The following is a 25678-nucleotide window of genomic DNA, read 5'->3' as shown; positions in this document are numbered from 1 at the left end:
GAAGAGGGGGTGTGGGTCACTTCAACAGCTCCCACACGTAGCTGCCCAAGGAACCAGGGCTCCCACAGGGCTACTCAGAGATCATCCTAAACAATTTGGATGCACTGAAGGTAGTCTGCTTGTTCCTTAGGCTCCTGCTATAGTCAACAGAGAGATGTTTCCAGGAGGATTCCTTGCAGGAGCCCAGCTGAAGCAGAATGAACTCTCCTCTGTTTCCTCCTGTTTCTTCCCTCTCTGGGGAGGCTGTGGAGGTTAAGTTAGACCTGTAAAGATGCATGCTGTGATTATACCCTAGGACAGTTAAACAGCCGTCTCCATCAGTGGTTGAGATTCAACTGATATAACTGAGAACAAAGTTCCCAACACCTACATCTTTTCCATTTGGCCCTAGCATCCAGAAGAGGCTTTTGAGTGTGTTTGCAAATAATTTTGAATGGTGTTGGATATTTAATAGCTGGTAATACAGCACTGTATTGGACCACTGTTTTGGCAAGTTCCTACCTTGATGGGCATTGCTTACTCTTCAAAACCCTCAGTGCCTACCTGCTCATTTATGCCTATGGTAACTATCTCTAGAAAAGAGCAAGGGTGGGAAAAATGGTGGCAAAGAATAAGAAGTTTTGATTTAAAGCTCCAGATATTAACTGTATAATGGAAACTGAAAAATAAATGTAATTTCACCCACCTAGCTCTTTGAGATCTCGGTTCCCTTGACAAGTGTTCCTGAGCCCGTGCCAATCAAAATTGCCAATCACACAGGCTGTAAGTGTCTATCAAATACCCAGCGCCATCAGTATGCCATCATACGAAGATCTGTCCAGTACCCGGAAGAAGATGGGTAAGTTCCCTCATTTACAAACTTCTACACATGTTTTGTTGTCCAAAGTATGAAAATTATTTTGTTCTGATGTGGTCACTATAATGGTCCATTCACTTTCTGTTATCCCAACAGTTTTTCCAAATAACTTGATTATCACTCAGGGTTAGAAAGCTTCAGCTAAACCTGGTGAATTATAAGTGAACAAACACCAGAATCCAACAAACAGCAGGCTGGTTCAGCAGAATCTGGAGTCACTGAGACATTTAGGTGCTCGAGCAGGGACTCAAAGTGCATATACTAGCACTATGCTCCACTGGAGCTATTTGGGTATGTGTGCATAGACTTTTTCAACCTGACACGAGATCTGCTTATGCATTATTTAGCCAGGGCACACAGAGTGCTGTGCTCAAGGCTAAAGCCCTCTGCCATACTTCATGTCGGGTCAGAATCAACGTGAATCGTGGCTTTTAACTTTCTGGCCCAGCTGTGGTTTGCATCTGTCAGGCTCATTGGCTGGAGAAAAGCGATCTCACACCTAACTCCAAAATATGGTATAAAATAACCTGTAGTCCTGGTGAGAACAGGCTGCATTAATTTAGCAAAGACTCTAGAAACACAGATAGCTTGAGTGACTCACTGGAAGTCAGCTCGGATGTCTCTGTCTAGCCCTGGAGGTAGGCTTGCCCCCATACCTGCCCTTCGGTCACACATCTGATCTGGAGGAGAGGTGGCATTTCAGCAAAGCCACTCCAGCCCACACTCAGCCTGCTAGCCACTCTGAATTCTCTTCCTACGCAAATACAGAAGAACCTCAGCCTTCTTCCAGTTTGTGAGTTCCCCTCCCACAGCCAAGTGCCTAAAAGTCAAACTGGCCCCTCTCACCCTGAAAAGAGTCCACTGTACCTCCTTAAGCATGGGCGAATTTAAACTGGACCTGCACTTTCTGGCAGCATGGCAAAATTGAACACAGTTACGTGGCATGAATACTGTAAGACAAAAACTACCCTGGGTAGCGTAGGGCTGTTTTGTGGAAAAGTGAAGCTGCAAAATCGTAGCTGTCTCCTAAGGGTGTAATCTGAAATATGTGCTGTACTTGCTCTGTCTGGTTGCTGGGAGCCAGACAGCTCAGCCTGATCAGCAAAGCCATCCAGTCCCAAGGTTTTCTTTTCTTTTCTTCCCAAGGTTTGCAGCAGTAATGCACACGGATCCCCTACCTTCACGTAGTACAAGTGACAGACCCAGCATACTAGCAGGCTCATTCTACCAAATGACTACACTGATGCTCCTTTTTTTTTTTTTTTTAATTCCTATCTTTTTTTTTTTTTTTTTTTTCATCTAGATGCCCCTTTACCAACAAACTGTGCCATAACGGATGGATCTGGGATAGTGACAAATGTGAATGTGTTGTAGATGTACAGCACCCCAACAGACGAGAAGGTAAAGATGAAATTACAAATGGACACTTTTGCTTACTATCTCCAGGCTGCTTGTGTTTCATTTTGGTTTTGTCCCATTTTTTCACTGAGAGAGTTATAGTTTTGATTTCACATCCCTGGATAGATTTGGCTTACGATATAGAAATTCACCTGAAAATAAACACTCGTATGTGCTTATCCCCATCTCATGTTTTTTGCTTGGATGTTTTACTCCCTCTATATTAGCAACCTGAATAGGAAATAGGAAAGTATCAAAAAGAGTTAGTGAAGTAGGCACCCTGGATAAATTTTTATTTTACATGGGCCTTAAATCATATAATGGGCATTAGGGAAAACTTTTTAATTGTAAAAAAAAATATGCCCTGAATATATTGCATGGGGATGGTGCTGAATCTTTATTTTGAGAGTTTATTTAAAGAACAGACATATCAGGAATAAGATTATTAGCTGTAGTCAGTGCGAAAGATTATATGACCTTTCAAAGTATTTTAGTATTGTTTATGATAATACTGAGGTATTTAGAAAGCTTTCAAATTATTATGCCTTACATACTCGGGTGTATGTAAGTATAACCCTTTCAGGTCTGTGGAAGGAAATGGAAGAGGGTAAAATTAGAAGTGTAAACTACTTGCCTTTTCCTTCTGTTTTCCTGGAAAACTTTAATCTGTCAAAGAAATTTGCAGGAAATATTTGGGGCAGGGTGGGGTGTGTAACTGTGTAAGTCTAAAGATACTTGCTAGCAATAAACATTATGAGAAGTTACAATTTCTCCAAGCCCTGTGTGAGATTTTTTAAAAAAATTTTTTTCTCAGGAAATTGCACTGGTCAAAATAAAATTATTGTAGCACGAGAGCAGATGGACACAGAAGGAAGCCCTGCCTTTGTGGTTTAACCTACATGCAGCAAGCAAAAGAATAAACCATCCAAGGCAAAAATTAAAGCAAGCTGGCAAGCAATTCCAAGACTAGCAAGCTAAAATAAAACAAAATAACCTCATAAACTGGTCTGTTGATTACCATCTCCTAATGTTAATAAGCAAGAGATCAGTTGTATAGAGGTTTCTGTTGTCATTCTGGATCAGATCATTTGACTATCAGGTTAGGTAGTTAAGCTCAGGTTAGACTTTTCACTCAAGAAAGGATTAGTACTCTGTATTTCAGAGTACGTCCAAAGGACTGTGAATAAGCAGAGTCCTCCTAACTCTTAGCCTTTTGTAAGGTCAGCTTGGAGCATTAAAAAGTGTGGCTTCTTGAATTACAGCTTTTGTTGACATAGACTCAATATTTCCTCAGATAAAATACCATTCTCTGAAGTACATTGTGTTTGGCAGTGGCTGGGACAAAATAACTTAAAATCTGTCTTTGAGGTTGAAACAAAGTGAGACTGAAATATTCTACACCGCTTCACACATGCCAAGCTTTATCACCCCAAGGAAGGGGTTTGTCTTCCAAGAATCTGGGGCAGATTCCTTCCTCCCTTCCAATAGGACTTGGGTTTTATTCTGTCTGGATATTGGTTTTCCGGCGTTAAGTAAATAATAATGATGGTTTCTTTCAAGTCATGTGCAAGCCTTTTCTGGCCACTGAGATCAGAGCCGAGGCTGCAGAGGTCACGGACGCAGGTTACATTCCACATTCCGTAGAGTAAATCCAAGAGCTAATTGTAAAACTACAGGAAATTACCTTCCCAATGACACATTATATGCCATGACCTTTAACCAGGGATGTGCTGCTAGCATTTTAATAAAGCTTTCACAAAATGTTTTCCCTTTTTGCTAGGATCAGCCTCATATTGTACTCCAGATGTGTATTTTGAGGGAAGATAGATTAGATAGACAGTGCCTTCACCTGGCTGGTGTTTTGTTTCTGAAGCAGAGTATTTTCTTATTCGTTGAACTCACAAGTGTGCATATGTGCCTTATCAAAGTGCTATACCAGCTCGCATGTTACTAGACTTAGTATTACTTTTGCAAAAATTTCCAAGGTATATGGATAATGAAGTTCGTTGAGTAGTGAGTGTGACAGTTTGTGTGAACGTGCATTTTTATCATGGGTATAGACTAAATTCTTTTTGAAATTTTATTTTTAAAACCTGCTGTCCTGTAAAGATGTGTGCATTCCATAATGTCACTAGGCTCTTTTAATATACAGCTCCCAAATAAAGTATTTTTATACAGGGTTCAACCCACAAGAAAAGCAGTATTAGAGTAAGTGAAATAATCAGCCCAATCCTCTCAAGTCCTTTTCTGCACTGTAAGTTACAAGAGAAATTCTGAAGATCAGAATCTATCAGAGAGTACATGTTGTGAGCCCTGGTGATTGCAAAGAAAGAGTGAGTCTCTTCAAAAGCAGGATTCAGGCATGTAAAGCTTACCACTAAAAGATGTATGTGGTATTGCAGGACTCCCTCCACTTGCTGAGCTGGCTATGTGTGGACAACATATGGAATTTGATGAAGAAAATTGTGAATGCATCTGTAGACAGAAGTGTCCCACAGATTTCTTTCAAAGTAAAGAGAACTGCAGCTGCTATTTGTGTAGGGAGAGCCAGGAGAGCTGTGCTCTAAAACACAAGATATTTCATGCTGAAACCTGCAGGTAAGTGTTCCTTGTCATTCAGTGTCTACGCTGCAAGATCTGAATTAGCTCGTGTAGATGCTGGAGGTGCAAGTGCTGAATTAGCTAGGAGGTCCACCCAGGATTAAATACCTTGCTGCAGTTAGGGAGACAACAATAATAATAATAGAGATGATATTTACCACACTTGCCTCATAGGAGGAGTCTAAAGTTTATTTAATTAACATGTTTTAAGGAAATCTGGACAAGGGTGCTATTCACCTACCAATATTTATTACTTTTTATTCCCTAATCTTAATGGAATGATCGTTAAAACTGCTACAACTGAAATTACTGTATGAGACAGGGGATTTATAGTGAGATACTGAGTCTTGCATTTGTACATAGGTAGAACCCATCCCGTGTTCTCTGCGACAGCTGGATGCGGTCTCATGGACATCTAGAGACAAAGGCTCCCTAAGTTGGCACCCACACCATATAGCTTATTCCTTATTCAGTTTGTCCTCAGAGCAAGTGATTTTCTAGAGCTGATGCAATTTTGTACACGTACAAACCCACTCAGTCAGCTCTGATACCACTGAGAAGCGGGAAAATTGTTCTGGGGCTGTTATACTCCAGGCATTTCCCTAATCCTTTTGTGTAACTAGTTTTGAGGTTTCTTTGCCAAAACTTAGATAGAAAATTCCCTCTCAAAATACCTGTTTTCATGCATTAGTTTGTTTTTTAAATTTCTCAGAAAGCTTTGGTCCTGTGTAGAGACCCGGGAGCATGCAGTAACTCGGTCTGAACGTTTACGTAAGGACAGTCAGCATCCGTTTTTCTTGGGTACCTCAGCAGAGCTGCAGTTCACTGCATGGTCACCCACAGGGTCCATTCGCATAGACCTCACAGGTTCACTCATGGAGAAGAAGCTGTGGAAGAAGTAACCTTTGCATCTTTAGGTTCAGCTTTGAAAATACAGACAAGCATAAAATAGTTGACAAGTATAAAAATAGCTAAAACAATCTGCAGAGCTGAAAGTGAGCATGAGAGATTTGGTCATTTTTGTGTTTCAGACAGGTGGGAGGGGATCAATGCAAGCAGTTGTTTGCGTGAGTTTGGCTTCTAGAAGTTAATATAATCTCGACACAGGACTTCTATGCCAGACTTTCATGCCCAGTATTCCTGGAGGACCAAAGCTGAAGCATCAGGTGGGCTAAGGTATTTTGCAGAATTTGAGGGCAGCACTATGCAGTGCTGACACTCTGGACCTCACTGCTCTCAAGAAATGAAAGCATTACTTAGGCCGTGACTGTCGACAAGTGGATAACAGCAAGACATGTTGCTGTAGACAAGAACTGTCATGAAAGCTGAGGAATGTGACAGTAAAGAATTACCATATTACATTACTGCTCTCTTTTTGCTTTTTTCTCCTTTATCAAACAGCTGTGAGGACAGATGTCCGTCACAACCCAGAACGTGCCCAACTGCAAAACCAATATGTTCCAGGCATTGTCGTTGTCCGAAGGAGAAGAGAGGATCTCATGGGTCCCAAAGCAAAGAAACTCCTTGACTGAGCTTCCCCTATTCTCCGAAAATCCACTGCTTTGCAAAGTAGCTGTCACTGACTTTCAAACAATAGTAAACACGAACATCTTCCACATTAATAGCAGAAGAATGAATCCAGTCTGCATTTATTTATTAGAGTAATCACTAACTGCAGGTGAATCCTCTGGGACATTGATAATTGTTCTCTAAGAGGTAACAACAACCAATGAATTGCTGGCTGTGTGGAAGAAAGAGCGGAAAGAGCCAGTTCAGTATTATGGAAGATGAAGCTGGTATATTGGTAATAAAGTCACAGTCACCAGCCAGTGTTTCAGAAATTGAGACTGGGTAATCTTAGCCTCTGAATCCTTAGCTAATGCAGCTCCTGGGTGAAACTTTCTTCAGAAATTCAGTGTACGGGATTTGGCTTCTAATAGGTTCAGCACTGAGTTATTTGATCTACTGTCCAGCTTTGATTATCATTTTGAGTTTATTGTACAACTACTGTCAGATGTGCCATATTTAATTGTATATAAGAAAATAAATACTTCAGTTATTCGAGTGGTTTTGATTTTTCTCTGTTATTTTAAAACTCTGCCCAACAAAAAGAAAACAAGCAAAACCCCAAAGCCTTCTTATGTTTGTCCCACTGGGACTGGCTTCTGCCCAAACCCGGGTCGAAACAAGGTCACTTGATCCAATAGTTTCAGTAGAGAAGAATCATTTTTCCCACGTCTGCCTGACAGCCATGTGTGATTTATTTATTTGTTCCTGGTGTAGTGTGTTAATGTCCCTAAGGGGATAACAGCCACACTAGTACTAACTCTTCAGTGATTTTCTGGAAAGGCATGGTTCACTAAAAGATGGTTTTCCTTTTAGCTTACCATGCTATGAAAATACCTCCTTTGCACTGAAATTCCTGTCACCAGTGTGAGGCCTGAGTAATGGTGTCTTAATGAAATCAAATACAAGGACAGCATTATTTTCTGAGCCACTGAAGTCTGGACCGAGCCAGTCCAGAGAAAATATTGTGAGCAATAATCCTGAACTGGAAGTGATAGTCTCAATGACTGAATCATTTTTTTTTCCCCTTTGCTGAATTCTCCAATTCTATACTGAACTGTGAATGAAGGGAATAGAGCAAATGAAACAACTGCTACAGAGATGGATTGACACAACACAGGGAATAGAAAATGGCTTTTTGATGTGCATCTCAGATTTTTTTATATTTATATAGGGAAAAAATAGATTGCTTTAAAATAAAATTAGAGCCAAATCCTGTAAGATTGATTGAATTGTTGGACAGAGCACCGAACAATTTAATGTGTCTTTTGTCCGAGTAAGGCGTTTAGGATTCGCCCCTGGATGACTGCTCCGGGCGCTTCCTAAGCCGCCTGTGATCTAGGTCTGCGCAAACAAACCATCAGGCTGCTTTTGTGATCTGCGCTGGGAACTGGCCTGGGATCCTCCGACCGAGGAACGCAGTCTGACCTGTGGGCGTACTGGGTGGAGGTCCTGCTGTAAGGTCACCCACCAGTCTGCGCTGGGCTCCCTGCTGAGGGTTCTCCTCCAGAGCGAAGGACCCGTGCAACGAGCAAGCGCTCCGGTGGGCAAGGAGGGGAACGTGACCCCACTGCAGAACCAGGGGAACCACCTCGGCAGCAGCAGAACTCTCACGTTTCCCTCGCTCCTCTGAGAGGCTCTGCATTCAGACACGTGTACGTGGGGGGGTGAAGCCCCTGAGCTATACAAGGGTCTGTAAAAGGCACAAACTGCCCCATCGCTTCTCGCCCAGCTCAGTTGGGGGCACCCCGACCTCGTGGCTGGATTGCCGATACAGGCTACACCATTAGCACTTTCCTCAGAAAGCCAGGGAGCTGCAGAGGCAAACCAGACACTTAACTGGTGGCACCAGAAGCACATGGAGTAAAAATATGCCGTTGTGCGAAACTACGGCAGTATTTGTACAGATAAATTCTGTGGAAAGAGTTTAAGCTTTCACATTTCCTAGCTTTTCTTCAATTGAAGTTTAGAAACTGGAACCCTCTAATAATTATGCTTGAGTCTCATCAGTGTTGACCTGTAGAGGCTTCCTCAGTTTTCTGTCCTGACCTGTGAATACATTAACTTTTTTTACAAAACAGGACTGCTCCAACCTGAGAGACAAATAAGCCTGCTTCAACTCCAGAAGGCTCTTAGGTAAAGCAGTCACTGCAGGGGCTGAAACCACGTTCAAAAGCTTTTCTCCGTGAGGCAGAGAGGGATTTGAACGTGAGCAACCTAACCCCCAGGAGAGTGCAATAGCCGTTAGCATACCCGCCTAGGAAGGGACCATCACTGACTACCACTGTGAACCCTGCTCTGAGGTTTTCACACCTTCGTAGACCACTGGAAAACAGACCTGTGCCTGGAGGTCTATGTCAGGACTGAAGATCCCAGTGGGAAGGAGTGAGATGTTGCCATGCCCAGGCCTAAACCTCTGGGTGAATTTAACCCTTAACCTCACTGACGCTGTGGCACACCCCTAAATCCTCTGCTTGGAAAACCAGGACTAAAAGGAGGCTCTGGGTGGAGACGGAAACACGAGCAGATAATTGGGATTTGATGAGGATTTATAAAAACTCATAATGTTATTTTATTTGAGAAATTCTGGATTCTTCAATCCATTTAAAAGTATTCAACAAACTTTGAAATAGAAATGCTTTATGTTATCTTTCATATCGATGCGTCAGAATTTAACAACAGAGTTTTAATATAACGATTCAGAAGACTTAAATGAGGTATGTAAAATTCGTAGCAGATCTGGTTTTTGACTGGTGTCATTAGCTCTTAACCTATGACTAAATGACCTTCTCAGAGGGAAGGTTATTGAGCAGAGAAATATTCTCTTTGAAGTCTGAAATGCCTTTTATTACTGTGTTCAGCGTGACTTGCTTTTTAAGCATATGGACATGATTTACAGATTTCATAGCCAGAATAATAATGCTAAAACTTCCTGTTATGCTGTGTCTTAATTTTTATATATTGAGAAAGATCATTAATGTGATATTTGCATTATTGCCTCTACATATTAATGTGTATAGTAGGAATGAGAATACTTAAATAATAATTGTTAATTCTAGATAAAAATACATGAAGTGTCTAAACCCACCAGGTTTTATGAGTAGCTAGCTTTCACTTGCGTATGCTTTTTGAAGGGAGTGGGCAAGGGAAAAGACTGAATGAGAATAATAGCAAAATATGCACACTGCATTTGAAAGGGTCAGGACATTTTATCTACTTGCAAAAAAATGTGCTTGACTTCTAGAAGGACAGAGGTATGTGTGATCTTAAAAAATGCCAGTGACACTGAAGAAATTCAAGCAAATCTTGAAAGTACTGCTATCATTTACTTCGAAAGCCATCGTATGTCATGTACTGTGACATTGCTTATAGCAAGCACTATTCATAGGAAGGTTGACAGACCATATATAAATCCTGTCATACTCATGTACATTGCAAACATATAAATCTATATGTATCCTTTGGCCATCAACTCCAGCTGACACTTAAGGTCCCTTCCTGTTTTCCAGGCAAAAAAAAATGTGAATCTGCTTGTTGGTTTTTTTTCTTCTTTGTTTTCTTGTACCACAGTAAGCTAGGAGTTATGCTATTTAAATCAAGAGTTATTTTGCTTTACAGTAGTGTAAAACAAGGAAAGGGAAACCTCAAAAACCCCAAACAAAATTTGTGGAAGCTCCTTCAGCTGCCAGTTTCCTTTGTATTTTCTAAATAACTGATAAAAGCGTTTGAAGTTTAAAATATCAAAGAGGTTGTCACCTCCTAATTTTGGACTCCTGGAGTGAATTCGTCTCTCTGGAACTACAAGGTGGTTACCAGGACAAGTGAATCTATGTTCTCATTTATTACAGTCTACATTAAAAAACAAGTCAGGGGTTACGAATTATGTACTGCCATTCATTTTATTTCTGTCAGACTCCTACATCAGCAGTTACTCAAAAACTTCAACAAAAACTTTTCACTCGGGGGGGGGGAGAAAGTCTGTTTTAAACTAAGTTAAAAGGAAATTTGCCAATAAAGCAAAATGAGTACATAAAAGGATGCTATCAGGGCTTGGTCTGTATTTTGACTTCTATGCCATTAACTGTGCTTTGTTTCCACTTCTGTCACACTTTACAATACTACTTACTCAGTGTGAAAGGTCCTCCCAGGTTAAGAGCATTGAGGATCCATGACTTAGTGTGAACTGCTTCATTTCTTAAACATCAAAAACTATCTTAAAATGTTTATGGATGAATAATCAATGATCTAATTCTAGTCTGCATCAGTATATGCTATATATTTAAAAATATAACAGTGGTTATATAAAAAAATACCCAGTTATGAGTATGATTACAAATTAAGCATCAAGAAAAGAAGGTAACAAGATAGGAAGCATTCCACCTAGTCTTCTGCCCCACTTGTTTTGCTAAGTGGTATTTTTAATTGGTGAAGACTGTCTCTCTAATAGGTGGCTTAGTATTGCAGGTCCAGCTGACATGGTAATGCAAGATACCCAGACTAACCCATCAGTTTCTGTTAGGTGACTCATTGGCAAAGCATTTATCCAAAACTTCCCCTTGAATCCGGATCCCGCTGCGTAAGCACACTCATGTGCCTCCTTTGCTTTTCATTTTTCTTGGGAAAGCGATTCTTGCTCCCTATGAATGGGCTAACTGTTCAGTATCATGTTTGAACACTCAAATGTGGTTGCATAGTGGTTATTTAGCTTCACTCCTCCAATTCAAGTGATGAAACACAAGGAAAAGCTCAACATTTTCACAAGAACTATGCAACACTTTTTATCAATGTTGTCTCTATAATAAACTGCAATATTTTCCTGTAGCTCAGTTATGAAGGCCTATCATGAAAATCCTTTTGAAGTCATCCGCTCTCTCTGATCTGCCATTTCCCTGTGCATCCCATTTTAAAACTACCCACAGCTCACTCCTGAAGATTTCATAGGTAATAATTCCTATGCCTTTCTACCCGTCCCCTAGAGGCCAATCACCTTATCACCTTGCTCTGCTCCACATTAATTAAATTAAACTCAGAGCACTAGTTTCCAACCTGCACAAAGCTGGAAATCTGTGGCTTCTGTTTCAAACCTCAAGAAGGGTTTGCGTGCCTGGAAGCCTCTCTGACTCTTGCCAATTCTAAAAGTCAAATAAAAAATACTGCTTCCTCTGTGGACCTTATCTTGGTTTTATCTTTAGATATTCAAAGCTACAATAACACTATCAACTTAAAGAAACCCTTGTTTCATTTCATGGATCTTAAAGTATAATTACAATGAATTATTCTTGCTTTACAGTTTAAATCTGGATATAAACTATCAAAATATTGGATAGTTCATGTTTAGGTTTTATAAGAAACTCAGTTTTCTTTTAATTCAAACTATAGAAAGCTGGCAGGTACTACACTAATGGGGGAGCATCATGAACAAAGAGAACAGCGCTGATAATGTTCTGGAGCATACTTGTGGTAGGAGCATTAGTAGCAGGAAATAACACATACCAGGTGCAGGTTCTTCAGCTTTACACCCAGAACATTTTGTATCTCCACCAGGACAAACGCATTTTAAGTTTCCAACAGCTCCATCTGCTGTTGTCACCACACCTTTTTTCCCCCTCCGCTAGGAAGTCCTTACACTTGTTTAACTTTCAGTTAAACCCATTTTGTTAGCATTTTAATACTGAAACCCATCTGAGAGTTCTGGCACTTAAGTTTGTATTGACTCTATGACATAAATTCCCAGGATTTTTTAAAAGAGTTGATCAAGTACAGTCTTAAAGGTACAAACAGAAGACCTCTAAGGCCTTCTCTTCTAATGCAGCTGATGCATGAATGCCAAAGCACTTTGATATGGCCTCAGGGCTGCAGAAACAGACATTTAGATCTGCAACTAAACAGACAGTAAAATCTAGTAAAGCTGAGAAAAGGAAGTAAAACCAAGTCTAGCCTGGTCAACAGGCTGAGGCTTCATAATAACTGATACCAGATCTGTGTGTTACTCTATCTCATTTGATCCAGATCAGATACAGGCAGAATTGCATTTCTGTCAAATTAGTCAGATGACTTGTTAGAGCTGATGCTGGTGGTATGCTGGCTGCAGGACGGATATCCCTTAGGTCTGCCAGTACAAAGGTAACCAGTCCTTCTGACGGATTTCAAGTGTCAGGGAGAGCACAGCCATCACTTTGCATTATGTACCCAGGAATGTTTTCCGCCCCATTTGGAGAGCCCTTAAGCTGGATCGCTGACTCGGCTGAGAAGGCAGAAGACAGCCAGCACCCAGGTTTTGTTTGTGACGACTGCTCTTGCTAGGGACCGGGAAGGACTCTGAGGCCAGGCGCCCATAAATAAATGCATTAATTTAATACACCAGCTTATTACACACAGCAAAGCCACTTCACCAAATAGTGATAGTTTTTGCTCCAGGCAGGCATGCAATAGAAGAAACATCGTCCACCAGGCTGAGGACAGAGTAGCAAATTCAGCCTGAGAGGAGGCTGAGAGGGAGCTGATCGAGCACAGTACCCAGCAGAAAGTTTTCCTGCATTTTCAAGAACACCAAGTGTTCTCATGAGGCAAGACGGCATCTGCTACCAGAACAAAGCCACCGGAGTCTCTTTAAGTGTCGTCCATCTTCTCTCTCCATTAACTCGATTTATGAGGGTGCTTTAGGGAGCATTCAAGGACCAGGCTTGGAAGCAATAATTACTCTGCTGTCACTGGTTTAACATCTTTACTCTCTACTTTACATATCCCATGGTCTCACTCTGACCTTGTACGTGCTCTAAATGAGGGAGTGAATGCATTGAGTTCAGGCATTTAGAAAGGAAGAAAATTTTATTCTCTCTTCAGGCATTGGTCCCTTCACAATGGCTTCACCTCAGATCAGGTCAGGACAGACTCTGGATCTGCCCAGGATCAGTGACAATCTTATGAATAAACAACAGAACACCACAGCCAACGAAAAGTGTGTGGTACCCCATCCTTGTGAACCAGCCATGGACAGAAAATTTAGCAGCACCTTTGCCAGCTTCGCAGTGGCAAAGACTCCTTTCCTTTCCATTAAGCTCTTTCCTAGGCCCCTTGGTAGACAAATTTTTCAAGGTCGTTTGAACGTGACAATGGGAAGAGACTGCTGATACAGGAGGATTGAGTTGGACCACCGACAGGTATGACATTAAGCACAACTAGACACCCTTAATGAAGAACACAGATGTCAGGCCACCACAGCTAACATGCCGGGCCAAAGGCAGGAAGGCTTGGCCACAATACTTTTCCTGACCTCCTTCAGAAAGACAGAGTTCAGAGTCTATGGCCAGCTGCTGCAAAAGTGCCAAGTCCTCTCCAAAGTTCAGATAAACATAGAGGGACAAAAAATCACAACTGCTGTGGCATAAAAAGAGGTTTCTGACATTAAGTGGATCTGTCCTGCAGAAGGTTTTGTGGGTCAGTGCCAGTATTCTAGATTTGCACAGTGGTCGGTCAGCATCAGCTTACGGAACATGTCAAATCCTCCGTCTTTCACTGAAGAGAGGGGCTGCTATGTTGTACACCAGTTACGGTTTCTCTTTGGATCTTTTAAGCTTGCATACCTAGAATTACAACTTCTCTAGACAGCACACAAGAAAAGCTAGTCTAAAAAAAAATAATCATCAGTTAAAACCGTAAGCATGGTTTTTCTGACAGCTAAAACTGGAGTGACTAGTACAGCTTGATTCTTCAGGGCAGCCTGACACCAAGGGAGGTCGCCACTGTCATTTACCAGGGATTTACCAGGATTACCACATCATGGGGTGCTGCAGCTGAGAACCTCCAAGTGCTTCCCTCCTTCTCCTGGCACTACTTTTTTTTTTTTCCCTAGATGTAAATTCAGGCAGCTGCTTTACATCCAGGCTGCAGTTTCTTCTGAGAACTAGGATCCCTGTGGCCCCCTGGTCCCTGGTCTCTTCTTTCACAGCAGGATACGTGCTGCTGCAGGTGAGAAGCCTCCCCCCTTCTGGCCTCATACTCAGCTTCTCATCCTGAAATTCAGGTTCTTGCCACCCCACCCCGGAGGAGCACCTGATGATGAAGTCAGATTTGCCAATACCGGTCTCACCTTTCTGAACACGAGAAAATTCAAACAGTGAGCAATATTTTTTCTTATTCAGCACACTAACGTCTTTCACGCTTTTCAGTCCCCAGAACGAAGTGCCTGATGTCCTCCTTGGTCCTTCCTGGGATCAGCCCCTCCAAACCACGTCTGTCCAAGCCTCAACCTCACCAGGAATCCAGCCAGCACTGCCATCTTGGTCAGCTTGTACGGGCCCTCACCACACACGTATTTGCATAGGAGTGTCGACAGAACCAAATCTGACAAAATTTCTATCAGAAATCTTGGCCAGAAGTAGCTGCCGAACATAATTTGGGGAACCTACAGGAGAGGCATGAACAACCCTTGCCTGGTGAGGCAACATCTTTCTTGGCAATCGAATGTGGTCGGGTCGGTGCTGGAGCTGCCGGCAGCAGATTGCAAAGCTCCTTGAGAAAACCAGAAACAACAGCGACGCGGTGCCAGCCTGGGGTGTGAGAGCACAACTGACACAACCCAGCCGCCTTCCTCAGAGCCGGCTGTGAAAATCACGGTATTTTTATTTTCATTTAGAGAGAGCAACCTTCCAGCACTGGTGGCAAAAGGCTCGAGAACATTTCCAGAGCTCCAGGGGTGACTGAGCCAAACAGCGCACTGAAAGAGGGTCTCTGCCGGGGGCACGGCAAAGCCTTTGGAGTTTTCAGGCAATTTTATGGCTTTACAGCACGCACTCGCTTTTTTCAGCCCTTTGGACCGCGCTTTTTTTTTTTTTTTTTTGTGCAAGTTTTTTGGTTTGGTTTTGCGGGACATTTTTTTTTTTTTGACAGCGACCGGCCGAGGCTGGTTCCCCGCCACAACAAAGGCAAACTGCAGGCGAGCGGCCACCGCACTGCCCTGGCGCCCGGGAGCCGGGCCAGGCCACCGGGAGCGGGCCGGCCGCCCTGCCCGCCGCCATGTCCGCCTCGCCTCTACAGGCCGCCGCGCCCTAGGACCCGCCCCGCTCCCGCCACCGCTCCCGATTGGCTGCTTCTTTTCCCGCGTGACGCATTCGCCGGGCGGCCATTGGCTGCGGCGTCGCTGCGACAGGCTGGAGGGCGGGAACGCCCCGCTGCGTGACGAGAGAGGTGGGAGGGGGGGAATAGTCGCCCGGTTGCCGTGGTGACCGGGCGGCCGTGCCCGGAAATGGGTCGGGCGCCGGGAAGCGCCGAGAAACGCCGGGGGAGCGCCGGCAGCCGGCAGGTACGTCCACAGACGCGTGGACGCACGCGTCCCCCGTCGCCCCCCCCTCGCCCTCCAACTCCTTCGAGGCGTCCGCCGGTTGCCGGGGTGATCGCCATTTTAAAGGACCCGCCGCCGCCGCCGGGGGTGCCTCGCCGGCGCTGTCGGGGACCCGCGGCGCGGCCTGGTCTGGCTTGCGCGGGAGGGATGGCCGGGCCTGGGCCCGGGCCCGGCGGTGAGGGGGCCGGGGGTCTCGGCGGAGCGGCCGCCGCTGCCGGCGAGTGATGGCGCCTTGTGGTTCCCCCCCGGCAGGAGCGGGGCCCGGGATGGCGGCCGGGGGCCCGGCGAGGGTGTCCCACAGCGTCTGCATGGTGTCGGACTTCTTCTACCCCAACATGGGGGGCGTGGAGAGCCACGTGTACCAGCTGTCGCAGTGCCTCATCGAGCGAGGCCACAAGGTCCTGGTGGTCACCCACGCCTACGGCCACCGGAAAGGGGTCCGCTACCTCACCAACGGGCTGAAGGTCTACTACTTGCCCCTGAAGGTCATGTACAACCAGTCGACGGCGACGACGCTCTTCCACAGCCTGCCCTTGCTCAGGGACATCTTCGTGAGGGAGAGGGTCACCGTCGTCCATGCCCACAGCTCCTTCTCCGCCATGGCCCACGACGCCCTCTTCCATGCCAAGACCATGGGGCTGCGGACGGTGTTCACGGACCATTCCCTCTTCGGGTTCGCGGATGTCAGCTCAGTGCTCACCAACAAGCTGCTGACGGTGTCCCTGTGCGACACGAACCACATCATCTGCGTCTCCTACACGAGCAAGGAGAACACAGTGCTGCGAGCGGCCTTGGACCCACGGATCGTCTCCGTCATCCCCAACGCTGTTGACCCCACTGACTTCACCCCAGACCCGTCGAAGAGGGATGACGGTACAATAACAATCGTTGTTGTCAGCAGGCTCGTTTACAGAAAAGGTAATGGGGGGGTGAAACGTAACTTTAGGTTGGTTTGGTTTTTTTCTTTAGGATACGGTAAGAAGGGCCTTGGTTAGGTACCACTGATGCTGTGTTTGTGGTATGTGGTGGTTCTGAGCTTTTGCGTCTGTATGTTCAGGAAGAAGAAATGTACGTTTCAGTTTGCGCGTGTTGGGTTCAGTGGTGCATTTCTTTTGTAGTACTGAATGAAGATACTGAAATTTTTAAAACGGAAGGTTTGGCTTATATTGGGGATAAGATTTAGGCCCTAATCTATGTATTCTGTTAGAAATGTTTTAACTGGTTTTTTATTTACTCAAGCAACAGCACCGTAAGTGTTTGTTTTTTTTATTTTTTTATTTTTTTTTTATTCCTCCCATATTTGTCTCCTGGTAGAGCACAAGTTGTCTTTTTTCAGAATTTAGTGTTCAGCAGTGTAACTGTCTTCAAGAGACTTCTTTCTTTTTTTTTTTTTTTCCTTCTCTTGAATAGAGTTATAGCAGTAGGCTACATCATGGTAAGTTCTAAAATCAAATACAATAACGGCTTCCCCCAACTTTTCTACTCTTAGGTATAGATTTGCTTAGTGGTATAATTCCTGAGCTCTGTCAGAAATATCCAGAGTTACATTTCTTAGTTGGAGGAGAAGGACCAAAACGAATCATACTGGAAGAAGTCCGGGAAAGATACCAGCTACATGACAGGTTTGTTCCATGCATGCCTATGACCCTTCAATGTACTTTAGGGGTGGGGAAGACAACAGCAACATCCTTTCTGCCTGACAACCTGACACCAGGCCCTCCCACGCACCCCCCCCCCCCCCCCAAAAAAAAACAAACCACAACCAAACAACAAACCAACCAACCAAAAACTTAAGGCTGGAGAAGATGAAAACTATTGAAAGCAAGGCAGATAGACCAGACACTAACCTGAAGACTTATGGAGTTGGACTGTGATCCTGCAACTTAATTCATAGAAATTGACCCTGTGTGAACCTTCACTTGAGTTGGAGAAAAGCTGACTTAAACATAAATATATCATATTGCTCTCTGAAGCCGTGATGCTTGGATCGCATATTGCCATATGGCATAAGGTGTTAAACAGCTAGTTTGTGTCACTGCTGCTTGTGAGGATGACTGCTAGTAATTTATTTTAATATTTCAGTGTGAAATTCTTCAGGGTAGTGCTTATCTAGTATGTGTTCCTGTGGTACTACGAACATGTTCCCTGGTGCTACTGTGTTACTCAAATGTTTGTGATGCATACACATTTGTGTATTTGGGGTTTTCTTGTTGTTCAGAGACAGTTTTATGTGGCAAGGACAAGCTTCTTAATTTTCTATTTCCTTTTCTCTGTTTTCTGTTGCCCGTTCTGTACTTCAGTCAGTGATTCTGCTGATAAAATTGTTTGTTAGTATCGTTCTTATTTTGCCCTTTTCTGTGTCCCAGTATCTCTTCAAAATAATAGCTCCTGATCATTGTCCCCTAAATAATTTTTTCCACCTCAGACTGAGATTGATCAGACCTCACATTGAAAAGTCACATAACAGGTCTAATCAAGAAGGAGTCACATAACAGATCTAATCAAAAAGGATGACAAGTCTTAATTATTAACTGTGTGCAGCCATGTTCTCTTATAGAACTGGAAAGCTCAGTAGCAATGTTTTGAAGACAGTTGCCAGTAAAACAAACAGAGCAACTTCTTCCCCCGACTTCATTTTCAGAAGTTTATTTTAGTGCGAAAATCAGCAGCAGTCTTCTATTTCTTCATTGCTGGAAAAATTTAGAGAAAACGGAACAAAGGTGTCTGTGTTCCTTCTCTCACTATATAAGTGTGATCCATTGGCACGTTTTTCAGAATATGTGTAACACCATACCGTATTATTACAGTCCAAATCTAGTGTTTATCTCTTTTCTTTCTTTGTTTTTTTTCTTTTCTTTTTTTTTTCTTATATGCAGGGTACGTCTCCTAGGCGCCTTGGAACACCAGGATGTTAGAAATGTTCTAGTCCAGGGGCACATTTTTCTCAACACTTCCCTCACTGAGGCCTTTTGTATGGCGATTGTGGAAGCAGCAAGCTGTGGTTTACAGGTAAAAAAACCCAAAAAACTCAACTATCTGGAATGCATGTATCAATTTTAAACAAAGTTCATGATTAAATACTATGTGTTTGTAACATTTGATTTCATCTGAGGCTCTGTCTTTTCAAAGGTAAGCAAATATTATCCCCATTTACAGATCACCTGGAAGCTGAGACAGAAGGGTTAACCGAAACTGCTTAAGCTCCCAGAAGAAACTTGTGCAGAATTGGGAATAACATGTAGATCTGCTAACTCTCAGTTCTCTGAACTAACCAGACTGCCTCTCCAAAATGCTATTTTGTATGTACTGCTTTACAGAGTTTTGGGGTAGTTGATGTTCATTGAAGGTTTACTTTGACACTGCTTTAAGAGGAGCTGCAGAAAAACAGCTCATGAGCATGGGTGACTAGTCAGTCAGGCATAATGAATTATCAGACTACACCGTTGTGCTAGAACTGTTTTCTTCCTGCACCAAGAACTGACATTTGTTTTCTTGTATTAACTGAAGATGTATTTGCCTTGCCGTATAGGGATTCAAGATAAGAGTTGGAGAGAGAAAAACCAGTAAAAGCCCTTTCTGGCTAATTTACAACTCGGCCTGACAACTCAAAAAAAGTTAAATCAACAGCCATAAAGATCTTAGATTTTCACATTAAAATATAAAGAAACTTTTTTTAAAAGACAGACTGATAAGAGTGTCTAATATACAAGAAGTATAGAAAATGTGAGGGACTTCTTTTAATTTATTTTTTTTTTCTGCTCCAGTATCCTTTGACAGTAGTTACTACCTAGTTGTGGTCGTTATTCCCCTGTCATCTGTTTTGTTCTCTAGAGGTGAGGAAGTTCTGCAGTTTTCTTGTTGTTGCCTGCTGTTTAGAGATGATTGTGTAATGTGAGTCTTAGTAGTTCCTAATTTCCCTTTAAAAATAATAATTCAGATTTAAGATTACTGAACTTCTGAAGAAATTCTTGTAAATGTTCAGTAGCCTAGAAAGCGTAAACTGAAGGCAGATGTGATAAAACTGTCCTCCCCAAGTAGAGGTAATGGTTTTCATGAGGGACTATGGAAAGTCCAAAATCTGGTTACACATATTTAGTCGTGTACTACGACAAAGAACTTTAGGAACGATGTCTCATAAACCGCTCATTAGACCAAGTCTTCTGTTTTATTATGCTACCAAAGGATCATTCTAAACATTGTTAAAGTTAATCTGCTATGCTAGGTCTCTTCTAGGGCCTAGACCTTTAGTTTGCATACAGGTAAAATTCCCAAAGCATGATGGCAACCACTCCTTGTAATTTTTTTTTCCCCCATTCTTAAGTGCTCTATCTAAACGGTGTAATAGCAGTGTCATTGCTCGATTTTATTGTTATGCAGCATATGTGCTATTTCTTTTGTTTCTTTCGAAGGTGGTGAGTACAAAAGTTGGTGGGATTCCTGAGGTGCTTCCAGAAAATCTCATTATTTTATGTGAACCTTCTGTGAAATCTTTGTGTGATGGATTAGAAAAAGCTATTGCCCAGCTCAGATCAGGAACACTACCATCTCCAGAAACTGTTCATAATAAAGTGAAGACATTTTATACATGGAGGAATGTAGCAGAGAGAACTGAGAAAGTATGTATAACCACTTCTTTTAAATTCTCTTAAAGTACATTTCTGAAACAGCTTCTTCTTTGAAACATTACTATGTACATTCTTTATGTAATCTTTCAGTGTAATTTTTCAGTGTGTTTCTTTTCAAAAATACATGGTTTAAAAAGTTTCAGGCAATACTTTCCCCCCTGCCCCAAATATATCCCTAGGTAGGTGGGGTTTTTTCCTATCTGCATTTTTTTCTATGCCCTAACTGCTGATAAATATTCCGAAGAACAGCCTAGATCTTTAGTTACATTTCTACTTACATATTTTTTCCAGTCTTCACATTAAGTAACTTTTCTGGCATAACTGGAAAAAATGCCGCATGAGATGCATGAAAATGAAAAGGCAGAGTTCATGACGAAGTTTTGCCTGCCACCTGCTAACAAGTGGTTTAAAATTATGAGAGGTAGTTTAATGCTGGTAGGCTGAACATAGTTGAATTTACATAAGCTATGGATGTAATGAAAATAAATTATCACACCTTTGAAATGGTATTTTGCAATTAGAACTGCACTTCAGCATAAAAACTCTGCTGTTAGTGAAGAATGCTTACTGCAATAGTGTGATAAATGCCTGTGGAGATCTGTCGCTTCTGATTTCAGTCCCCGTGTTTTAGTAAAGAGTAGCTGAATCACATGCCACTTAATTACTTTGTAGTGTACTGAGATATATATCTCTTACAAGTCTCCTTGAAGTATCATGTACAACCAGTTTATTTTATTGTTTTCAAGTATCGTCAGTACAATTCCTATAACTTGAAACTGCGAGCAGCATTTCAATTGCAAAGTTTTTATAGAAGTTACTCTAGATTTCAGTTTTCTTTATAGCCCTTTATTATAAGAAAAAACAAAACCACAAAAGCTCTGTGAAGAAAATGTTGGTATAATTGGAAGAAGTCTGCATGGAACTTATATTATACAAAAGACAGTTGTGTGTTAGCTTATTGTGAATTTACCCATAGGATGAAGTCTGTAATATTCTCTAGGAAAAAACTCTGTATCCTTTAAGCCTCTTTTCAGTTGTGTCTAGTGGGTATTTATGTTTCTGTTCTATGAAACACAGGACTGTATAACTTTTAATTTTTTTTTTAGTGGTTGCAGTTAATATGTATATTAAGTCACGAGTAGCATGTATTTGCTTTTCACGTTCATTGAATTTTAAGAATTTTACTAAGAATTACTAGTGTTTCTTTAAATAAAAATCAGTGTACTATTATGATTTGCTTGATTGTTCAAACACAGATTTGGAAGTTTGCCAACTCATCTATGAGTTCATCCATCTTTGTGTTGAAAATCTAGTAATTGCATGTTCAGATTCTTTTCCTGTGACTGATTGTGAATACAAGATTAGAACCCATTCAAATAACTAAAAAACCCCAACCCTCTCTATATAATATTACATGAGCGACAAATGATGCAGTCTTCCTATTTAATGAAATACTCTTGAGGTCTGTAAAAAAAATAAAAACAGAAGGTTTCTTTTCCTTTTTCTCCTTAAATAATTTCTAGAACAGTACTCATAAATCAGCATTTAAAATCTGCAAAGTTTTTTGGGCGGTAATATTTGTGCCCTCTAGTAGTTAGGAATAGATAATTTATTTTGCACACTGACAACAAAGTACTGCCTGATTTTTGAGGTAGAAGCAACATTGTTTTAAGATCTTACTTTCTGTCTCTTCTCCATTTAGGTGTATGACAGGGTGGCAAATGAAGTGGTTTTACCAATGGATGAGCGACTTGACAGGCTGATGTCTCACTGTGGCCCAGTGACTGGGTATATTTTTGCTCTTTTTGCTGTTCTGAACTTCCTTTTCTTGGCCTTTCTGAGGTGGATGACTCCAGATTCTCTTATTGATGTTGCAATAGATGCCACAGGACCTAAAGGTGCATGGACTAAGCAGTGTTTTGGGGGGAAAAAAGGAGGAATTAAAGAAGAACTTCCAAGCTCCTAAAATGCTCAAATGGAGAGGAAAGAACATGTCAGTCACTAAAGGTTTTAATGCTTGCTGATAGAGACATTACTCTTAAAATTCTTCAGTTTCTTTCTGAAGTTCTTGGAAAGAAACTTGGTTAAATGTGCTACCTCAATTTAGGATGATGTTTTAATTTAGTTTTGGATTCATGCAGATTTATGGAGATCTCTTTTGCACTTAAAGCTGGGAGGAGAGTGTGGTTTTTTATATGTGTCAAAAGCCTTTGAGACAAAAATACAAGATTTTTCTCGACCACTTGAATATTACAGAAAGTGACTGTAAACTTTAGTGGTATTTGAGAAAGCAGAACACAAAAATTACTAGCTTACAGTAGTCCCTGCTAATTCCTGATATTTACTGTGATTATTATTTTGAGACCTGTTTAAATACACTTAATTAAAACCCCAGCAAAACACACCTTTTCTCTTCTAAAATGAAAATGGCACTTGAAATTAGTCATGAAGTCCATTATCATGTAAGTTTCAGAGACTTAGTTCTAGCAGTTGTGTCCCAGTGACAGTGTTTTGCCTGCATAGTGTTATTTTGAAATTCTTCCCTAGTCAAAATTGGATCATCTTGTTGCTAAGTCAAAACTCCATAATGAATTTTTGGTATTTTCAGAGGTGCTAAATTTGTCCTGTTCACTTACATGTGTGAAAGTCTTACAAAGCTAATAGTGGTGGCTTTTTTTACAGTACTTAGGTGAAGAAATTATATTATTTAGAGATAATATAGCCTTCAGAAACAGCTCAGGCCTGAAAACTCCTCCAGCAGACTATGCCAAAGTGTGAAGTTAACACGTGTGTGTGCACACATGTGTGAGAGAGAGAAACCTGTGAAGGGCTTAGTGAGCACAATTGTGCTTGCGCGTTCTGTCTCCCTTCTCCGCTCCCCCCCCCCCTTTTTTTTTTTTTTTGCCTTCCCCTTAGTTATGACCAAAATGGCATTTCAGCCCATCTCTGGGAGGGACAGACAGTGTTTAGTATGCATGATTTCACCTAGACCACATCAGAGACACTGCAAGTGAAATCTTGGGAAGGTATCCTTTAAATGGAAATAACCAATAGGTATGCTTTTCATGGAGAGGAAAAAAAATAAAAAGTGGCTCCTTGCATCTGTTAGTAGTCCTGAGTAATGTATACCTGGGCCAAAAGGCAGCACAACTTACCAATGTGCGAGGAGGCATTTATCTCATTCGTGTCACCCACCTCTAAACCCCGCCCCTGCCTAATGCACTGGGTTAATTTCTTTCTCAAGCATCACTAAAGACTAAAAATCTTACTATTTTATGACTCTGAGTATTATGTAGTGTTGGACACTGTATTAATATTAAAACTGTGCAATATGAAAATACTGTTCCCAAACCCTTGAAGGGCAGTATTTAAAACACAACTTCTGCCAATATCATCTTGTTTGTGTACAAACATAGTTACCCTAACATCTGACATTTTATAATTTCACTGAACATATTTTCATGAAACACAGAAAGGTAATGTGAAATAAATGCCATATACAAAGTCTATTTTCTTTTACTAGAGTTTTTAGCCTTTGATATGTAATGTACAATATGCATTGTATTGGAATTTGAATTTTTCAAACTCTACATTAAAAGTGGAGGTCAGCTAAAATGGTGCCACACAGATTATGGCTAAGTGGGTGGAATTAAGGTAATATTTTACTTTTCAAAGTTACTTTTTCTTTTTTCCAAACACTCAAGTTTATAACAACTTTTAAAAAAATACTGTTTATCATTCCAGGGAAAAGTTTTTTATATATTTTTTTAATAATATTTTGTTGATTCTCATTTATCTCTTTTTGGTTTCCTGCAACATCTAGAAACACACATCAAATTTTCGACAGGATTGTAAGAATTTATTCAAAATACTTCTCTTTTCTTTTGTGGAACACGGTTTACTTATGAATAATATAATAAAACCTTGTTATAATCTTGTTTACAAGACAAATTTACATTTTATCTAAAACTTTTATTTACCTTTCCATGAAGAATGGATATTTTTCATTACTATCTGGTGGTTAGACTTCTTATGAGAAAGATGATCATTAAAAACTATTCTGCACAAGCTGCCACAAAAATTTAATCCATAACTGGTTTAACTACAACTGTGCTGTTTCTCAAGTAATGCAACTTGTATTACACATAACTCTTTGCGGGACTGGTTCACTCGCTGGTCTTGTGCAGTGGAGTAAGGGCTGATGTCACTGAATCATTTAGTTTTAAAAAGCATCAGTGGGTGAAATGGAAAAGTTTAAATAAAATAATCACAATAATAAAAGAACAGACATAACGAGTATATTTAGAAATGAATAAAATAACTATTTAAAAAATCTAAAATGTTTCAGTTGTGCTTGCAGGTAACATTTGATCATTGTGAAATACTAGGAAAATGTTACCAAAGAGAGAGCGATACTGAGTAATGTCTTGCACTGAGCAGAGCCTCCAGTGTGGAGGAGGAGGGAACACTCCCAAACTTTCTGTATAGGAGGGACTATTCATCTGCAATGAAATTCCATCCCGCAGGCACAAGGAGCAATTGTGTTTCCAATACATTGTATGCAGACACTGTGAATTAAAGTATAGACGGCATCTTGATAACTGAAAATTGTATGTTAAACCAGAGCAAGTATCAAGTAAAGTATGAATGTAAGCTTCGTCTTTCAGATCGTGTTTTCGTGGATGTGGATAGATCTGTAAGAAGGTAAATACACTGTAATGTACTTATTTTTGTGCTCAAGTTTTTCTGCATCTTTTTAAAATAAACTTATTTTTTCTCCTTTTGATACTTATTTCTCTTCACTAGTCCTTGTTTTCATACATGCTTAGGCTTATAAATAAATAATTGTAAAAGTGCATCTTTTTGATGCTCCAGTTAAATACAGACTTCATGTAAATAGATACAAGAACAATCAGTCTCAAAAGAAAATGGTTTTACAAACTTTTTTATATTAAAAAATATTTAAATATTTTTAATGGTTGATTTGCTATGCTTAAGCTACTCTCATCATATTTGCTGTACATCTTTTATGACACTCAGTAGTATCTTGACTTCCACAGTTTTTCCTAATTATTTTTTGACATAGTCAGATGATAAAAGGTGGATATTTTTTAAGGGAATAAAACTAAATTTACATCTGAATTTACATTTGTACTGAAATTATGCATTTTTCTTGTAAACGTAACAGATTGGATTATTTTCAGAGTCTGACTTGCTTCAACACTGGCATAACTCTGGAGATTATATTTGTGCGGGATTAATTGAACTTTAACCATGCGTAAACTGGCTGTC

General features: G+C 41.1%; 2 protein-coding genes across 4 annotated transcripts in view; both read left to right on the top strand.

The window, feature by feature from the left end:
- The window catches only part of VEGFD (vascular endothelial growth factor D), a 31811-nt gene extending 24894 nt beyond the window's left edge, over positions 1 to 6917 (top strand). The window contains exons 4-7 of the mRNA XM_049834182.1: positions 690 to 838; positions 2160 to 2257; positions 4657 to 4852; positions 6257 to 6917. Of these exons, the coding sequence (XP_049690139.1) occupies positions 690 to 838; positions 2160 to 2257; positions 4657 to 4852; positions 6257 to 6383 (570 nt within the window). The 3' untranslated portion in view covers positions 6384 to 6917. The remainder of the gene's footprint in view (positions 1 to 689; positions 839 to 2159; positions 2258 to 4656; positions 4853 to 6256) is intronic.
- Positions 6918 to 15638: 8721 nt separating this feature from the next.
- On the top strand, positions 15639 to 25265 carry PIGA (phosphatidylinositol glycan anchor biosynthesis class A). Of its 3 annotated transcripts, none has more exons than XM_049834175.1 (6): positions 15639 to 15722; positions 16247 to 16679; positions 17251 to 17383; positions 18638 to 18770; positions 20171 to 20377; positions 22089 to 25265. In XM_049834175.1, the coding sequence occupies exons 1-6, from the start codon at positions 15666 to 15668 to the stop codon at positions 22350 to 22352; spliced, it is 1227 nt and encodes a 408-aa protein (XP_049690132.1). In that variant the 5' UTR covers positions 15639 to 15665; the 3' UTR covers positions 22353 to 25265. The 3 variants fall into 3 exon arrangements, with proteins under 3 accessions (XP_049690132.1, XP_049690131.1, XP_049690130.1); XM_049834174.1 differs by having other exon boundaries at positions 15676 to 15722; positions 16014 to 16679; XM_049834173.1 differs by lacking the exon at positions 15639 to 15722 and having other exon boundaries at positions 15794 to 16679; positions 22089 to 25264.
- Positions 25266 to 25678: the final 413 nt, after the last annotated feature.

Source organism: Accipiter gentilis, chromosome 31 (genome assembly GCF_929443795.1).
Source record: "Accipiter gentilis chromosome 31, bAccGen1.1, whole genome shotgun sequence".
NCBI classification, from domain to species: Eukaryota; Metazoa; Chordata; class Aves; order Accipitriformes; family Accipitridae; genus Astur; species Astur gentilis.
This window is presented reverse-complemented; position numbering and strand designations above follow the sequence as displayed.